This window comes from Diplotaxodon limnothrissa, linkage group LG10, assembly GCF_057381915.1.
Source record: "Diplotaxodon limnothrissa isolate DT_005_m linkage group LG10, D_limnothrissa_male_GT1.1, whole genome shotgun sequence".
Lineage (NCBI taxonomy): Eukaryota > Metazoa > Chordata > Actinopteri > Cichliformes > Cichlidae > Diplotaxodon > Diplotaxodon limnothrissa.
This window is the reverse complement of record NC_140605.1, coordinates 1,091,884-1,110,000: the sequence shown is the minus strand read 5'-3', so window position 1 is coordinate 1,110,000 and position 18,117 is coordinate 1,091,884. Positions and strand designations below refer to the sequence as shown.

The following is an 18,117-nucleotide window of genomic DNA, read 5'->3' as shown; positions in this document are numbered from 1 at the left end:
CAGAGAGATTACAGAGAGATGGAGTAAAACTTAATGGTGCAAACGTAAATGATAGTCTTCTATTTGCACATTGTTGTAAATAATTATTTAATTGAGTCTGTTGTAGAGTTGTGTGGACATCTGGGTGAATCTTTGTGTCCTGGTGTTTGACACAGATTTACTGTCTGTAGGCACAAATGAGAAAGTTTAATTTTAAACCACTGGTCAAACGATTACATCACTAAGAAATTCAAAGTCAGTTGGGGGCAGAGATGGGCAGTAATGTGTTACAAGTAACGTGTTACTGTAATCTGATTACTCTTTTTCGAGTAGCGAGTATTGTAAGGGATTACTATTGCAAAAAGTAATTAGATTACTGTTACTTTCCCGTAAACTGCGTTACTAAACTGTGATTTTGTTTGTGTGAGTGTCTCATGACAATGACGTACGAGCGTGCGACGTCCGTGGCAGCAACAGACGTGTGCAGATCAACATGGATAATATGGAGCGATGGAGAGGGTACGACTGTGCAGCGTTTAAAGCGTGGAAGTAATCACATTACTTTGAGTTTGATTCTGTAAAAGTGACAAAAACATCAGCGTCCGCTGTTCACTCTGTGGGAAGAAAACTTCTTTCTACAGCGAAAGATTAAACTTCAAATCTGAGCGAGCAGCGAGCACGCTGCCACGGGAACGTGACGCTCACAGAGAAAGCCCCGGATCCCCCCACTGACATGACCGCTGTGGGCAAACCTCCACCCACCCCACTCCTGCTAAACAGGTGGCAATAGATTTAAGAGCTGCTGAGTCTTTGATTCTATTTATTTTTTGCTGAGTTTTACTTGCATCTAGTTGAAAGAGTGTAAACACAAAACATTGTTATTTTATTTGCTGGAATATGCAGGAAACAGGTTTAAATGTTAAAGAATTTCTTCAAGTCAAAGACAGTTGCATTAAAACGAATAAAACAAGTTTTAAACAGAGGCTTTTCCATGTGGTTACATTGTATATGATGGATTATGCAGAAAAAATAGAATTGGGCTGAAAGGCCGGTTGCTTCATTACCTACTCAGGTTGTATATCATGTTTTTAAAAAGTAACTAATTACTTTTGAAAATAAGTAATCAGCCTAGTAACAGGATTACTTTTTTGGAGAAGTAATCAGTAATTAGTAACTAATTACTTTTTTCAAATAACTTGATAACACTGGTTGGCTTGATTCTTGTCCTCTAAAATCATGTATCCATATTTCCCTTTGCTCTCAACAGTGCAGTTGTTACTCTCCATATAAAGGTGGTGATAAAGACAAAGTAGCCCATTACAGACCAGTTTGAAGATGACCTGTTGTCTCCAAATTATTGGAAAAAAGTCATTTAGCAGCAGCTGAAAACACATCTGTTAAATGATGCTGTGTTTTATCCCAGTTTAGAGCTGGGCGTGTTTGCAGGGGCTATGAAGGCTAACCTGTATAAACGAGGTGCAGTGTTTCTGCGTTTCACACAGTAAATACAGAAATGCTTTTACACTCTGTTTTCTACAAGTGTTTTAAACGGGATAAAATCATATTTAGAAAATAAGTTATCACAAGGTGTCTGTGGCACAACGATGGATCCTGGTGTCCCTCTGTTATTAAATGTGTATATTAATGACTGTAACAATATACTTTATACTGATTTCTCCTACACTTGTAAATGATCACGAGGTAAACAGTGTTGCTGTGTTCAATGTGTAGGTATCATTTTAGATTCCACATTGAAGCATGTGAAAAACACTAGTAGCATACACAATATAGTTACCTTTCAACTAGGGATGGGACTCAAGAACCAGTTCTTGTAGAGAACTGGTTCCCAGTAGTTGAATTCCTTGGAATTGTTAGTCTGCTTGCCCATCGATTCTGCTGGAGGAGGAAAAAATGGAGCAATCTACAGTGTGGATATGGACATTACTTTTATTTTTATTGCACAAAAGGACAAGAGTGCAATGTTAAAGTGCTAACTGCGTCCAGGACAGGAAACACTGCATTATACTGCTAACACAACTTTGGCTCTTTGCACAGACAGCATGGTAATAAGCAGCCATGTGAAAGCTCAGTGAGTCCAGGGCCCGGCAGCCAGATCCTGAAATTCAACAGGTAACAAAAGCAGTGATGAGCAGTCAGGCTGAAACCTCCATTTTCATCTGTTCATGTTTCTAAAGTCAAATCAGTGTAGCGATTGCTGGTTTTCATCTTTGGTTCTTGTTGCTAAATACTAAGAGAAACATCATATTTACGTCCTCATTATGATAGACGTGTGTTGGTGTCTGGGACTGTAGGCTGAGGTTTTTATTTTTAAATAGGAATTATGAGATTATTGTGTGTTTCAGTTCCTTTTATGGAGAAACGTGAAAATAATGCAACTAGTAACAAATTAAGTAACATGAGTGTTACTTAACATAACATGAACATTAGTATTCTGTATAATATGTGTAATACATTTTTCTGAACCCCAACACTGATCACAACAAAGGGGCGACTGACCTCCAACACGTACAAACATTTCACGGCGCAGTATTGCAGCTCATTTGCATGAATGTCTTTGATATGCTGCTTAGCAATGGTGGTGCCAGTGATAACCCAATTAGGATAAGAGAATTGATAAGGAATAGAATGTATAAGTGATACTGATTATGGAATTGGAATCACTACATTCTTATCAGTTCCCACTTTCAACACTTTCATTACTCACTTGAGAGAAACAGTGGAAGTTTATTTACTATTAATTTGATCAGATTAACTATTTCATCTCCTGCTGGTCTCAACCAAGTGTTACAAAATGAAAACCAATCAAATCACTGAGAAACCAAGGTAATTTCATAATTGAAGAAACCTTATTAAATATAATAATTATTATCAATAATAAGCTCTGAGAACTTAATTTGTAACCTGGATGTGCAACTTACATTTAATATTGCTTTATTCTTTTTTGCTCAGAAGATACAACCAGAACCTTTGAGGTGATGTCCTGCTAACATCATTTGTTCCTTGATCATGTGATTTTGTGTATTCTTATTACCTGCCCAGAAACTGAATAGTAGTAGTAGCAGATGCATCTTGTACAATGAATCTCTTCTCTTAAGAGAATAATGTACATTTTATAAGTGCAAAATAAATGAATACAAATGCAAATAGAAAACTCTTAAAACAAACAGGAAAGAGTTGAATGCATAACTTTTATTTGCATCAATATAGCATTCAGAGCTGGATTTACTGGTCTGTTTTAGATCATTGACCTGCTGCATAACCCAAGTGCTCTGGAGTGTCAGACCACAAACCGATGGCCAACATTCCCCTTCGGGATTTTCTAGTAAAGAGCAAAATTCATGGATCCATCAGTAATAGAAAGTTGTCCGAGCTCTAAGCGGTAAAGCAGTCCAAAGCTGCCACAGTACCACCACCGTGTTTGACTGTTGTGTGATCTTTTTATTTTGAATTTTGTTTTGTGAGTCCACAGAATACTTTCCCAGAAATGTTGAGGATCATCAATAAAAATGAGACAAGCCATCATACTTGTTTTGTTGAGCAGTGGTTTTGTCGAACTCTGCCATGCAGGCCATTTTTGCCCAGTCTCTTTCTTATTGTTGATTAATGAGCTTAGGCAAGCGAGGATGAGTCGCTAATGCCCTCTTGGAGTAATTTTGACACGTCAGCCACTCCTGGGAAGGTTCACCACTGTTCCAAGATTTCCCCGTTTGTGGATAATGGCTGTCAAAGTAAATCACTGGAGTCCTAACGTCTTAGCATTTGTTACTGGAGTGAGTGACAAGATGGCGCCTGTGATCGGCAATGCCGCTGTCAGACTCTGTGTTCTTCTTCTGTTTTATGTTGCATTACCCATTTTGCTGCTGTCTGTGGATAAGATTACAGCTACCTATGTTTACGATCGCCACACTCTACTTCGGATTAAATCAACTATGAAATCTATGGATGAAACCTGGAAATATTTTCGAGGCTTCTCTCCACCTTCCGGGCGATCAGCTGTTGCCCATTACGTCCCTTGCTTGCCTGGGCCAGGGAAAAACCGGAGCCGCCGTTCCCGGACAAATCACCGTCAGAGAAGACGAGGAAGGAGAGCGGGCATCCAAGTGAGACTACGGAAATATAAGAGTACCGCTGATTTAACGGCCTGCTTGGAGTTCTCAACAGTGGATGTTTTTGCTAAGGCGGACCTCCAGCTTAATGCACAGTCTCCTCGCATGGGCTTCATCAGGACGCCGTGTCTGAAAACAGTTTTTCTAGACCATGTGAGTGACCGTCCTATTGTCCCACGGATTATACTAAACGGTAAAAAACCCCGAGGAGTATGCAGTGCGAACCTACACCAAGCCCCTCAGGGTGTAAACAGTGACACTCCAGCACCGCCGATTAACATGGCTCTATTAAACTGCCGCTCGATCTCAAATAAGGCATTTGTTCTCAACGACCTTTTCATTAGGAATAACCTGGACTTTATGTTCCTAACTGAAACTTGGCAGCGGAATATGGAATTTGTCCATTTCAAAGAACTGTGTCCAGCAGACTGTAAGTGCTTAACCACACCGCGTCTCTCAGGACGTGGTGGTGGGTTGGCAGTTATTTCTAGAAACTCCTTTTTTTGTCGGCTGGTAAAGACCCCCTCCTTTAACTCCTTTGAAATCCAGATGATGAAGATCAATAGGACTCACCCCTTCTATGTGATTTTAATCTATAGGCCACCAGGACTAGCTAGGAGTTTCTTAGTGGAGTTTGGGGATTTTCTATCCTCCACCATTAAGCTGGAAAAAATTCTTCTGCTGGGGGATTTCAATCTTCATGTTGACGACAGTTCATGTCACGCCGCTTCGGATTTTCTTACTCTCTTAGACTCTTTTAACCTTGTCCAACATGTGACTGGGCCAACACACAGTGGTGGCCACACCCTGGACCTGATATTATCACTGGGTCTGGATATCGGCCCAGTTCATTGCAGAGACATTTTTATTAGTGATCATAAATACCTTTTATTTGATCTCTCTTCTACTTATGACACTCTACCCTCTGTTTATGAGAAGCGTTCACGATTAATCAGCGACTCAGCGGTAGAAGAATTTAGGGAATTGTTTGTTAACAATTTATCTGAAACAGACGATATAGATCAGCAGATGACCTCCTTCAATTCACAATGTCAAAAAATTCTAGATAAAGTGGCTCCTCTTAAAATCAGGAAAGGCAGTACTGTCAAACGCCCGCCCTGGTTTACAGAAGCTATCCGCAGCTTTAGGCGAATATGCCGTAAAACCGAGCGCCTGTGGAAAATCACAAAACTCGAGGTTCACAAGCTTCACTTAAAAGAACTATTATCTACCTTTAATGACATGGTGTCAGATTCAAGAGCCACCTACTTCTCTCAACTACTTGCAGTAGGAAAAAGAAACCCGAAAATTGTCTTTGATACAGTGAGTAGCTTTGTCTCCCCCCCAACGCCATGTACACCAGTCTCTTCAGATAAGGACTACAGTGAATTTTTAAAATTTTTCCAAGATAAGATTAGTTGCCTAAGACATAACATAACTCCCTCAGGAAACCCCACCAACCATGATCGTCCACACCCCATAATTATGGAATCTTTCCTCCCAGTTTCTTTAGAGGATTTATTGGAAACACTGACTCAATTGAATCCTTCAACGAGTTTAGCTGATGTCTTACCTACTCGTTTATTCTGTAAAGTTTTTGAGACCATCGGGCCCTCTGTGGTCACGCTGATAAACCATTCATTGCTATCTGGCTCTGTCCCCAGGTGCTTTAAACAGGGGGTTATTCAACCTCTGCTGAAAAAGCCTAACCTGGATCCAACACTTCAGTCAAGCTACAGGCCCATTTCAAAACTTCCTTTTATCTCAAAAATCCTAGAAAAAGTTGTTTGGCTACAAGTAAAGAAAGCGCTGGAGAAGCATAACATTCTTGATAAATTTCAATCGGGTTTCAGAAAGTTACACTCTACAGAAACAGCTCTGCTGAAAGTCACAAATGACCTCTTGATGGCTGCAGACAGGGGTGATTGCTCAGTCCTGGTTCTTCTGGACCTTAGCTCAGCTTTTGATACCGTTGACCATCAGATCTTAATCGATCGCTTAAACTGCACGGTAGGGATATCAGGATCTGTTCTAAAGTGGTTCACCTCATTTCTGGAAGATAGGACGCTTTTAGTTTCAGTGGGAAACTTCCAATCAGACGTGGCTAAGCTTCTATGTGGAGTTCCACAAGGTTCGGTTCTAAGCCCCCTATTATTTTCACTATATATTCTTCCCTTAGGCCGGATCATTAGCGGTTTCAAAAATATTTCCTATCATTTATATGCGGACGACATCCAACTATACATTTCTTTTAAATCCTGGGAATTAGACAAGCTATCCACTCTTATGGACTGTCTTAAGGAAATCAATCTTTGGATGACAAACAATTTTCTGCAGTTGAACGCAGACAAGACTGAGTGCTTAATCCTAGCCCCGGAGAATATCAAGCCACAGATTAGTCAACATCTGGGTGCTTTTTCATCGTCGATAAAAGCCACTGCCCGGAATCTTGGGATAATTTTCGACCAATCTTTGTCCTTTGATGTCCATGTTAAATCCGTGACCCGCTCTTGCTTTTTTCACTTAAGAAATATTGCCAAACTCAGGACTATTGTCTCCACAACCGAACTGGAGATGCTTGTCCACGCCTTTATCTCCTCCCGGCTGGATTATTGTAATGCACTCTTTTCCTGCGTATCTAAGGCCTCACTAAATCGGCTCCAAGCGGTTCAGAATGCTGCAGCAAGGCTTTTGACCCATAGCAATAAATTTTCCCATATCACTCCTATACTAAAATCCCTGCATTGGCTTCCGGTTGAGTATAGATATAAGTTCAAAATCCTCACCTTTACGTTTATGTCTCTACAAGGTGGGGCCCCCATCTATATCTCGGAGCTTCTCCAGCCCTATTCTCCAAAGCGAACTCTTAGATCCACTGATAGCGGTCGTCTATCTATCCCACGGACTCGTCTGAAAACAAAGGGGGATCACGCATTTCAAACCCTGGCTCCTATACTGTGGAATGGTTTACCCCCCCCACTACGCACCATCGACACGATGGCTTCTTTCAAAAAACAGCTTAAAACTCATCTGTTTAGACAGGCATTTGGGAAATGTTAATGCGTAACATGTTGTTTTATTTTATATTTATATTGTACTATTGCTTTTTTTTTTTTTTGATATGCTTTTATACTTTCTTTATGTTGCTATATTGTTTGTTTGACATGTTTTCTTGTGAAGCACTTTGTAACAGCGTTTTGTCTTAAAAAAGTGCTATATAAATAAATTTTACTTACTTACTTACTTACTTAGCAATGGCCTTGTAACTGTTTCCAGACTGATTGGTTCCTATTACTTTGTTACTCATCTGTTCTTGAGATCTTTTAACTTACTTCACTTTGATAGGTTATATTTAAACTCAGTCTTCCAACAAATGTGGAATTTCTGCATTTTCTGGGGTCATCTTTGTCTAATATTAAACTTTGAGGATCTAAACCATGTAGGTGTGACAAATATGGAAAAAATAAGAAATCAGGAAAGGGATAAATACTTTTAAGAGCAGCGTATGTCATTTAGTAGTATTTCATAAAACTCAGTAATTTCACCTACATTAATGTTAAATACAGTGAGAAACTCTACATAGTAGAGTCTTTGTCTTTGTAGGTTCTCAGTCATCCAGGTCATGGTAGTCTAAAGATCTTGGAAAGAAAAGCGTCTGGACTTCTTTAAGTTTTCCTTGAAGACGTTTCACCTCTCATCCGAGAAGCTTCTTCAGTTCTAAGACCAACTGGTGGAGAGTTTATAAGCCCTAGTGGGAGTTTTTAGATTACAAAGAACGTTAGTGCACAGATACAAAAGGGTAACGAAAGAGGTATTTAGTTTTTACTGCAATACAACGCGGAACCGAAGAAATAGTATAAACTGTCTGCGTGTTAGGCTGTCGCTTAAAGTTTTTCTATTTTCTCGGTGCTCCATCTTCTTGCCTAACATCTGACTAAGACATTTGAGATCTCTTTTATACGCTGACACACAAATGAAGTGTTCTTCTAATTGAGTTTGAAAAGGTGTAACTTGAGAGAGATTAATTTGTACTTAATGTGTTGGATATTGAAGGCCAGTGTTTCTAAGTGGACAAATTGTGTTAAATGGTACAATTTGTGTTCAGAGAGTCACAAAATCAACGAGAATTCTATTTGAATGAACCCAGCAGACCTCTGCTCACAGGTTCTGTTTAGGGTCATGAGCTCTAAACTGCTCGAGCTTCATGTTTTCAGAATTGTCCACATAAGCTTTCCTCCATGCATAAACAACTATCTATGCATCTGCCTTCTGATGTGGAACAAGCCTCCACCCCATACACCACCTTTGAACTGAAACACAGATTGTTCAAACATCAGTGCTGCGCTTCTCTCTGCTCTTGTACCAGGAGGGAGCACACCATGCAGCCAGATCCAGTATGTAATGGAAAAAAAGATCTATTGTATGCCATAAACACCATGCATCACTGTCAGTCCCTTTTATTATCTTATACAACTTTGCCACAAGATATTAAGTGTCTTCATGCATGCTCAATCATCCAGGTAAGTAAATCCCAAAAGGTTGATTCTGTTCATCTGGACGTTTTCAGTGGGAGAAACGTTTCATCATCATCAGGTGACGTCTTCAGTCTCAGCTGACTGCAGGTTTCCAACCTTACAAACAGGACATTGCACAAAGACTGAAACTAGCACCACTGAATGCATGTGATCGATCACTGTGATTGATCATTAATATGTAAATTATGACCACTGATCAATAGCCATGAGTGCCATTCACAGAGAGTTGGTGAATGGCTGCAATCACAGCATGTAAGATGGTGACAGATGTACCCTTAGGCCCCTCCTCCATTCAGAGATGGTCTTTCCCTTTTCACGTAAATGGCCTTCTTGACTCCGCCCTCAAACCAGCGTTCCTCCCTGTCCAGGATGTTACATCCTCATCATTGAAAGAGTGTCCACTGGCCTGTAGGTGTAAATAGACTGCAGAGTCCTGGCCTGATGAGGTATATCTTCTGTGTTGTGGCGTCCTCTTAGCCAGAGGTTGTTTGGTTTCCCCGATGTATAAATCCTGCCAGTCCTCCTGCACTTAACAGCGTACACTATGTTACTCTGTTTGTGTCGGGGGACCCGATCCTTGGGGTGGACCAGTTTTTGGCGCAGCGTGTTTTGGGATTTAAAAGCCACAGAGACGCGGTGTTTAGAAAAAATGCGTCTCAGCTGCTCCGATACTCCTGACACGTACGGGATCACTGCAGGTGGGCAGCGGTTGTCCTTCTCTCCTGGATCAGCTGGAGCTTTCTTTAGGAGCCTTCCCAGCTTTGACAAAAGTCCAGCTGGGATAACCACATTTACTCAGGGCCTTCTTGATGTTCTTCTGCCTCCCTGGCCGCTGTGTCAGGTTTACGGTACACATCAGCTTTTAGATGTCCCCCATTACTGATGGAAATCTCACAGTCTAAGAAGGCTAACCTGCCACTTTTCATATCCTCCCTGGTGAATTTGATGTGTCGGTCCACTGAGTTAATGTGTAATAGTACTGACCCTTGTATATGAAATGTGTGGAATGAAGACACGGAGCAAACACATGTGGTTGGTGCTGAGAGTGGTCCTGTTGCTGAGGTTGGGGTCATCCTGTCATCTCTTATGAACTACTCCCACTGCTTCAGTGACTGGAACACAATTGAAGAGAGATGTAACATAGTACGAGCCCATCATCTGCGTCCATACTGACATCTCTCACTTCCGAACTAAATTCAAGCTGCCTAATGACGGGTCATGATAGTCTTTCTGGTTTAGCAACCCTACCCATGTCTGCCTGAAGGATGATAATGTTGCTGTCATTAATAAGTGATGTGAGTACCTTCCTCTCCTCCATGCTGATGTTGGATGCTGGTGGCCTTGCATTGCTGAGACAGGCCGAAACTTTCAACATCTACAATGTTGTTGTTTCAAATCGCTTTTTTCTGAGGCACGATTTGTCTAGGCGTCACAGCAAAGTTCAACGCTTTTGCAAGGATGTTTTTCTCTGCTTAGATGACAAATTTTTCACCCACTTGTCCCCATCCTCGGTGTGGCATCCTCTCTTCAGTCGGCTAGTTTCAGTCAGTATGCAAAGGTAGTGGGGAAACCTGCAGTCAGCTGAGACTGAAGAAGTCACTTGGATGAGTGACAAAACGTTTCTCCCACTGAAAATACTTTGTCTCGATGAAGAGAATCAACCTTTTAGCACAGGATATTAAATATTACCAGATCAATGTATATATTTTACATAAATTATCCATGAGAAAAATAAACCAAGGAAACCCCAGAGCCTTTTTTCCTCTGTGCTCTGCAGACACAGCTCGAGCCCTTGCACTTTTGGAGGAATACTGCACTAACCTGAGGAAACCGGAGGAGCAGCAGCTCAAAACTGCCATTCAAAGAGTGATGGGGATTTTCAAAAGCAACCTGTTTGAAGCTCTTCTTGGTAAGTCGCACAGCCACAGTGTATCAAGCAGACAGCATTTGCTTTAAGTTCATACTGTGGTGATTTTCAAAACAAAAGTTTTTGTAAATACATAGATCACTGTGTTGGTGACCTTGTGAAGAGTGAATGCAAGAAGAGTAGCGTGGGCTGGTTTGCAATATGAATGACCGTCACAGTTTCCAGATTGTTGCTGGGGTCCAGCTAAAACAAAAAAGTTCTCCTCAGATACATTTTTATTAATAGTTCTTATCACACTGATTTGTTTTCAAAGGGTCACCTTTCTCATAAGTTTGACTTTAATTACTAACTTGCTGTGATGCTGTTGAAATACGGTGCAACGTCATGATCACAGCTTTGATTGGCAAATCCAGTCAGGGAGAAACTTGTGTATGAATGGTGGACAGAGTAGCGGTGCTGCAAGATCGTCCAATATTTTCCAAAACCACAACTGACTGCTTCAAACTGACAGCATCATTACAAGGTTTTATTAGTGTGTGTGCAATTGTTACACATTCGTTACTGCTAACATCTAAAGATATAGCCAAACACATCTTATAAATTCCTTTAATGGTGAGAAAGATGTAGACATTGCAAGCATAGATCAGTGGTCATTGATCAATGGTTGCTCATCAATGGTCATAATAATTTGCATATTAATGATCAAAAAACTGACCTCACAGCCCATTGTTCGCCAGTGGTGCTAGTTGTAATGATTATGCAAATGTACTGTAAGACTGGGGAAACCTGCCGTCAGCTGAAACGTCCAGATGAACAGAATCAACCTTCGGGGATTTCCTTACCTGGATGATAGAGCATCCATCAAGACATTGCAATCACAGAGTTCTGCTATGGAATAAATCCCTCCTGAAATAGATTTAATCATCTTACAAAGCATTAGGTGCTTTGTAAGATGATAATCTGGCCTGTGGCATAGTCACTCTGGCTAAACCCCCTCAGTGCAGAGTGGACTCGTGTCTAGATTCAACCCCTTCATCATCCCTGCCTCTCTGGAGTCGTTCCTCTGAGCAGCTGAACGACTCTGATCAAATGTTACTGTATTTTTTGGTTAGTATTAATGGCATATTTTAGCAGGTTTGTTAGCAGGAGAGTTTCCTCTCAGATTTGTAGATATGCTGCTGGATGTGGTTGTGCCATGAGGTATTTATTCTTTAAAAACACAGAAGTACAGATGAGCTTGCCAACTGCACATAAAGCAAACACACCTCCCCGTAACCCAAAGAACGATGCCACCAGTTGTCTCAGTCTGCTGAGCTTGACAGCGAGGTTGATGACCACAGCAGCGCAAAATTCCTTTAGTCTTTTTTATATGTTTGTTGTGGTCAAATTAATATTAAAATGCTGAAACAAAATAATACCCTGAATATGGGACAAATAAGCTATTTCTTTTCTTTTCTGCTTTAGAAAGCTAAATGAACCTTGTGTTAAAACCATGATCTTTACCATCTACTGTCTACTATACTTAATGAATAGCAAGCACCAAGAACATTACAGCGCTCCCTCGTTTGTCGCGGGAGTTACGTTCTAAAAATAAGCCGCGACAGGTGAAATTTGAGAAGGAGCCAACTTTAGTTTTTACAATTGTTATAGATGTTTTAAGGCTGGAAAACCTCTCACTACACACTTTATACACTTTTCTCAGACAGGCACGAACATTTTCACACTTTTCTCTCTTGTTTAAACTCTCAAAGTTCAAACCTTCGTAGAAAAATAAGTTCATTATTATAGGATGAAACCAAAGATCAAACCATGTTTTCAGGTCCAGAACACGGGAACAGAGCAGCTGCCAGAGAATTCAACATTAATGAATCATCAATGGTACGGAAGTAGAGGAAGCAAGAAGAATGAGTAAAGTTTGACTTTTCTGACTGTTTTGTTTCGCCTAATGTGCCTTATAATCCGTAAAATATGGTAACTCCTACCAGAAGTCCAACTGTTTGTGCGATGGTTGGCATCTTCCTTGGGTGCTACTGCAGGAGCCTTTGATGGAGCAAAACGTTTCGTCGACATCGTTGTTTGTTGGGGAGAAAACTTACAAACATACAGTGCAGCACTTCAGAGTCACACTGCTGGGATCGAAGATTTATGTAAATTTGACAAGCTGAACACATCCTGTCCTGTACAGCAGACACAGCACAGGATTAGCCAGGATTAGAGCAGTGGCGAGAGGACACATCCCTGAGGTGCTCCTGTGTTGATGGTGATGTTAGAGACGCATCTACCCACCCTCACCACCTGAGTTCTGCCAGTGAGGAAGTCCAACACCCATGCACACAGACGGCTGTTGAGTTGAAATGTGAGAAGAAAGTATATTCCCTACAGTTAGGGTGAGGAGAGTCCATAATTGCTCATTTACTGTTTAACTGTATCTGTGAACTGCAGTTAGTTAGGTTCATCTTTAGCTGAGGCAGGTCTGTGAGTCTCTTGTAATAAAACCACGTCTGTCATTTTTAAGCTGGTTACATTTCCATAACCTCTTCTCTCTGGAGCCAGCTCCATGTATGTTCCATGGGATAAACCTTAATGTGCCCATAGTTGTGTGTGCGTGTGTGTGTGTGTGTGTGTGTGTGTGTGTGTGTGTGTGTGTGTGTGTGTGTGTGTGTAACTAATGTTGCACACTGCGTGTGACGCGCAAATGAATAAGAAAAAACATGTCCACTGGGTGTTAAAAAAATGTGGTGACAGGTTTTTATGAGTGCAATATGTAGACCAGAGGGGTGCTAGGTGTTGTTTGATTATGTGTGTGCACATTGAGTGGACGTATGTGTGTGTGTGTCCTACATATCTGTGTGTGCTGTGAGGCTGTAGTGGATGTGCTGATGCTGAGTGTGTATATCCGAGATATTGCCGCGCACATGTGAAAAGATTGAGGGAGCAGAAGCAAGAGGGAAAAAAGGGAGGAAAAGGAAATTAAGACGAAGTGAAAAAATAGTCACACACAACTTTCTTTTAAGTTTATGAGCTGTTTGTTACTGAGTAGGAAACAGCTGATCGGTGCAGTGAGAGACGGGAGAAAAACATGCAAAGGCACTAATGGGAGGGATGAAAGAGAAAACGTTTTAATCTCCATGCTGTGGAGATTGACGGTGATTTATCTGTGATGATATCACGATGATTAAAGTATTGACATGAATCAGCTATTTAGGTGTTAATGGAAGAGGAGGAGAGAAAAATCTAGCGGATTCTTATCTGAAGTGTGGTTAATACAACCAGGGAGTGGTGCTGGGGTCATGGTAGAGCTGTCTGTCCACGTAGCGCCGGTCTGTGGCGATGACAGCATACAGCTGCATCAGACTGGGAACAGGACCTTGTGTCACTCCAGGATCTCTTTGGGGAACTGGTCCTGCTGAAGTCTGTTCCTTTCAGCTCATTCTGCTTGGAATGTCTGAATTTGGCCACAATAGGACGCAGTCTTCATACTTCAGGCCTCCTAGTTCAGAGCCAATGGATTCTTTCTAAGCAGATGTTTTTCACAATGCCGTCCGGAAGCTTCAGGAAAAGGTATCACAGTAACTTCTGTGTAGACTTATCAGGAAGTCCTAAAAACTCCCTGAAAAGCCTTCAGCTAATCCAAAATGCTGCAGCAAGAGTCCTGACAGGGACTAGAAAGAGAGAGCAGATTTCTCCTGTTTTGGCTTCCCTTCATTGGCTTCCTGTTAAATCCAGAATTCAAAATCCTGCTCCTCACATACAAGGTCTTAAATAATCAGGCCCCATCTTATCTTAATGACCTTGTAGGACCATATCACCCTATTAGAGCACTTCGCTCTCACACTGCAGGCTTACTTTCAGATCCTGGGACCCTCACCGGGATCTTCAACAAATCCCTCGCACAGGTCCACGGAAGACGCTGTAGCCACAGCACTCCATGCTGCCGTAACACACCTGGAAGAGCATGGAAGCCATGTGCGGATGCTTTTCGTGGATTACTGCTCAGCTTTTAACACCATCCTTCCACACAAAGTGGTGGTCAAGCTACAAGACCTGGGGCTTCCATACAGCACCTGCATGTGGATCAACAGCTTCCTCTCGGGCCGAAGACAGAGAGTCAGAGTTGGCCACTGCACATCCTCAGCCCTGAGTCTCAGCACGGGCTCAGCCCAGGGCTTTGTGCTCAGTCTACTGCTCTACTCTCTCTACACACACGACTGCACTCCTCTCCACCAGAGCAACATCTTTGTGAAGTTTGCAGACCACACCACCATGGTGGGGCTCATCTCCAGGGGTGACGAGTCTGCTTACAGAGACGAGGTTGAGCAGCTGTCGTCATGGTGTAAGGCCAATAACCTCCTCAGTTTCAGTTTCAGTTTTATTTGTCATATGCAAGTTAGCACAGGGTCAACATCGCAATGAAATGTATTTGACGAGCAGAAGACAGTCACTCAGCAGAATGGTACAGTAGAAAAAAATAAAATAAAATAAAATAATAAAAAATAAAAAATTTTGTTTTGTGGCAGTTGTTGCAGTATTGCACTTTTTTTAAAATATAAATATCAATAACAATGAAGTGGAGTGACCAGTGCAGATTAAACAGAGTACTTGTGAAGCTGCAGGTAGCTTCTGAGTGCGTCCTGTGGACTGTGTGTGTGTTTAAGTGTTGTGGTTGAGGTGTCGTATGGCTTGATGGTAGAAACTGTGTTTAAGTCTTGTAGTCCGAGCAGACAGGCTCCTGTAACGTCTGCCAGATGGTAACAAGGAGAAGAGCTGATGTGCTGGGTGGCTGTGGGCCTTGATGATGCTGTGTGCTTTACGGAGGCTGGAGATAAATGTCCTGAATGGCAGGAAGCCTCGTGCCAGTGATGTGCTCTGCTGCCTTCACCCTCTGTAGTGATTTACGGCTGCTGGCAGAGCAGCTTCCGTACCAAACTGTGATGCAACTCGTCAGTAAGCTCTCAATTGCACACCTGTAGAAATTTGAGGTGATGTTAGCGTTCATACCAAACTTCCTCAGCCTCCTCAGGAAGTAAAGCCGCTGGCGAGCTTTCGTGATAGCAGCGTCTGTGTGAAGGGTCCAGGAGAAGTCCTCGGTGATGTTGACTCCAAGGAACTTGAAGCTGCTGACCCTTTCGACCTTGACACCGTTGATGTGGATGGGCTGGTGCTCCCTGACTGGTCGTTTCCGGTAGTCCACTATCATCTCTCTAGTTTTGCTGATGTTGAGAGTCAGGTTATTTTCCAGACACCACTCGTACAGTGCCATCACCTCCTCTCTATAGGCCGTTTCATTGTTGTCTGTGATGAGGCCTATGATGGTTGTGTCATCCGCAAACTTGATGATGATGTTGGACTCATGTTTAGCAACACAGTCGTGTGTGAACAGGGACTATAGGAGGGGGCTAAGCACACAGCCCTGTGGCGTACCTGTGTTTAGGATGAGTGGTGAGGAGGTGTGCTTACCAACTCTCACCACCTGGGGCCTGTTTGTGAGGAAGTTTAGAATCCATCTGCAGATCGGTGTTCCCAGCCCAAGGTCGACGAGCTTCGTGGCAAGTTTTGAGGGGATGATGGTGTTAAATGCCGAGCTGTAGTCGATGAAGAGCATCCTTGCATATGTATTCCCTTTTTCCAGGTGAGTGAGGGTGGTGTGCGTTGCCAGGGCGATGGCATCCTCTGTGGCTCTGTTTGTCCGATAGGCAAACTGAAGAGGGTCCAGTGTGTCAGGGAGGGAGGAGCAGATGTGACCTTTGACCAGCCGCTCTAGGCACTTCATGATGACGGATGTCAGTGTAACAGGACGGTAGTCATTCAGACAGGAGACCACAGATTTTTTGGGAACAGGAATGATGGTGGATGCTTTGAGGGACGTGGGGACCACTGACTGCCTCAGGGAGAGGTTGAAGATGTTGGTGAACACCTCTGCCAGCTCGTCTGCACACACTCAGAGTAGCCGGCCTGGGATGCCGTCTGGCCCTGGAGCTTTGTGAGGATTTACCTTTTTAAAGGTCCATCTCACAGCTTCTGTTTTCAGAGGTAAAGTTGCAGCCTCACTGTCCTCCTGAGGGTAGAGGATCTGCCCTCTGTTGTCTGCGTCAAAACGAGCATAGAAGTTGTTGAGCTCGTCTGCGAGAGATGCAGTGGGCTGAACACTGACTGTGTTGTCCTTCTTGTAGTCAGTGATGCAGTCAGTCCATCCCACAGTCGCCTGGTGTCAAAGCTGTGGTAGCTGGACTCCATTTTGTCCCTGTAGTCCTTTCTGGCCTTTTTTATGGACTTTTGGAGGTCATACCTGGCTGCTTTATATGTTAAAGGCAGAGGTCTGCACTTTTAGCTTGGCGCGAATGTCTTTATTTACTCCTCAACACTCCCCCTTCTCAACTCCTCCTCCTCAACACTTCAAAAACCACAGAACTCATAATAGACTTCAGAAGGAAAAAGGCAGAGATCCAACCACTATTCATTAATAGGGACTGTGTAGGAAGGGTGGCAAGCTTCCGCTTCCTGGGAGTCAACATAGAGGAGAACCTTTCCTGGAGTGCGAACATCTCCAAGCTGCTGAAAAAGGCCCAACAGAGACTTCCTGGGAATTCTCAGGAGGAATAACATCACACAGACTGCTGGTGTCCTTCTGCAGCGCCACCATTGAGAGTGTACTAACGTACTGCATATGCATCTGGTACACTAGCTGCACAGTGGCTCAGAGGAAAGCACTCCAAGAGATCATTAACATCGCCAAAGGATCACTGGCTGCCCCCTCCCCACGCTGGAAGATCTACACAATACCCGCTGTCGTAAAAAAGCTCAGAACATTATAAAAGATTCCTCACTGGCCACGCCCTGTTTGAACTGTGGCCCTCGGGCAGACGGCACAGAGCAATCAGTGGAAGGATTAATAGACTCAAACACAGCTTTTATTCATCCGCAGTAACACGTCTGAGTGCTGCTACAAAAAAATGTCCATCACGGCACTCTTGAATTAATCTATGCGCTGACTGAAGCATGTATGTGAATGTTTGCTCATACTATTCTTATTAGCACTTTAAGTATTTTATTTATTGATTTCATTGAATTTTATTGTTTTATTTATATTTTCATATTGTTAGGGATGATGCACTGACCATTTTTAATTTTGTTGTACCTGTGACAATGACAGTAATGACATTCTGATTATGGAGATCATGGCTTTACTGAATAATTAATAAAAATGTGTTTTATGCAACATTTGCGATTTTTGATTTTGCCTTATATGTTTGGCGTCGTGAAGGCGGAAAACCGGTGAAAGTGACTAAATGGTGTTGACAGCGCCACCTGGGGAGGGAGTTACACCCCAGGAGAGATCACAGTAGCTAGTGCAAATGTTGTACTAGCCACAAAAGCCCAAAGGCTCATTATTAGGTGAGGCAGGTCAATTTCACAAATCAAAGTTTATTAGACTACTAAAAGCATAGAGCTGCAAAAAAAAAGAACTTCAGTTGCAGGGCTGGCAATACAAAACCTTTAATTAAAACATTTTAATAAAAAACAATAATTAAAGGGGCAAGGTTCTCTGCCATGGTGCTACCCTAGTTAAAATAGCAGCTCGGTAAAATAATTCAACAAAATGGTGGAGACC

General features: G+C 42.4%; 1 protein-coding gene across 1 annotated transcript in view; it reads left to right on the top strand.

Moving 5' to 3' along the window:
- The window catches only part of dlg2 (discs, large homolog 2 (Drosophila)), a 173,947-nt gene that overhangs the window by 1,258 nt on the left and 154,572 nt on the right, over positions 1–18,117 (top strand). Inside the window, exon 2 of the mRNA XM_085364216.1 lies at positions 10,419–10,550. Within this exon, the coding sequence (XP_085220342.1) occupies positions 10,419–10,550 (132 nt within the window). The remainder of the gene's footprint in view (positions 1–10,418; positions 10,551–18,117) is intronic.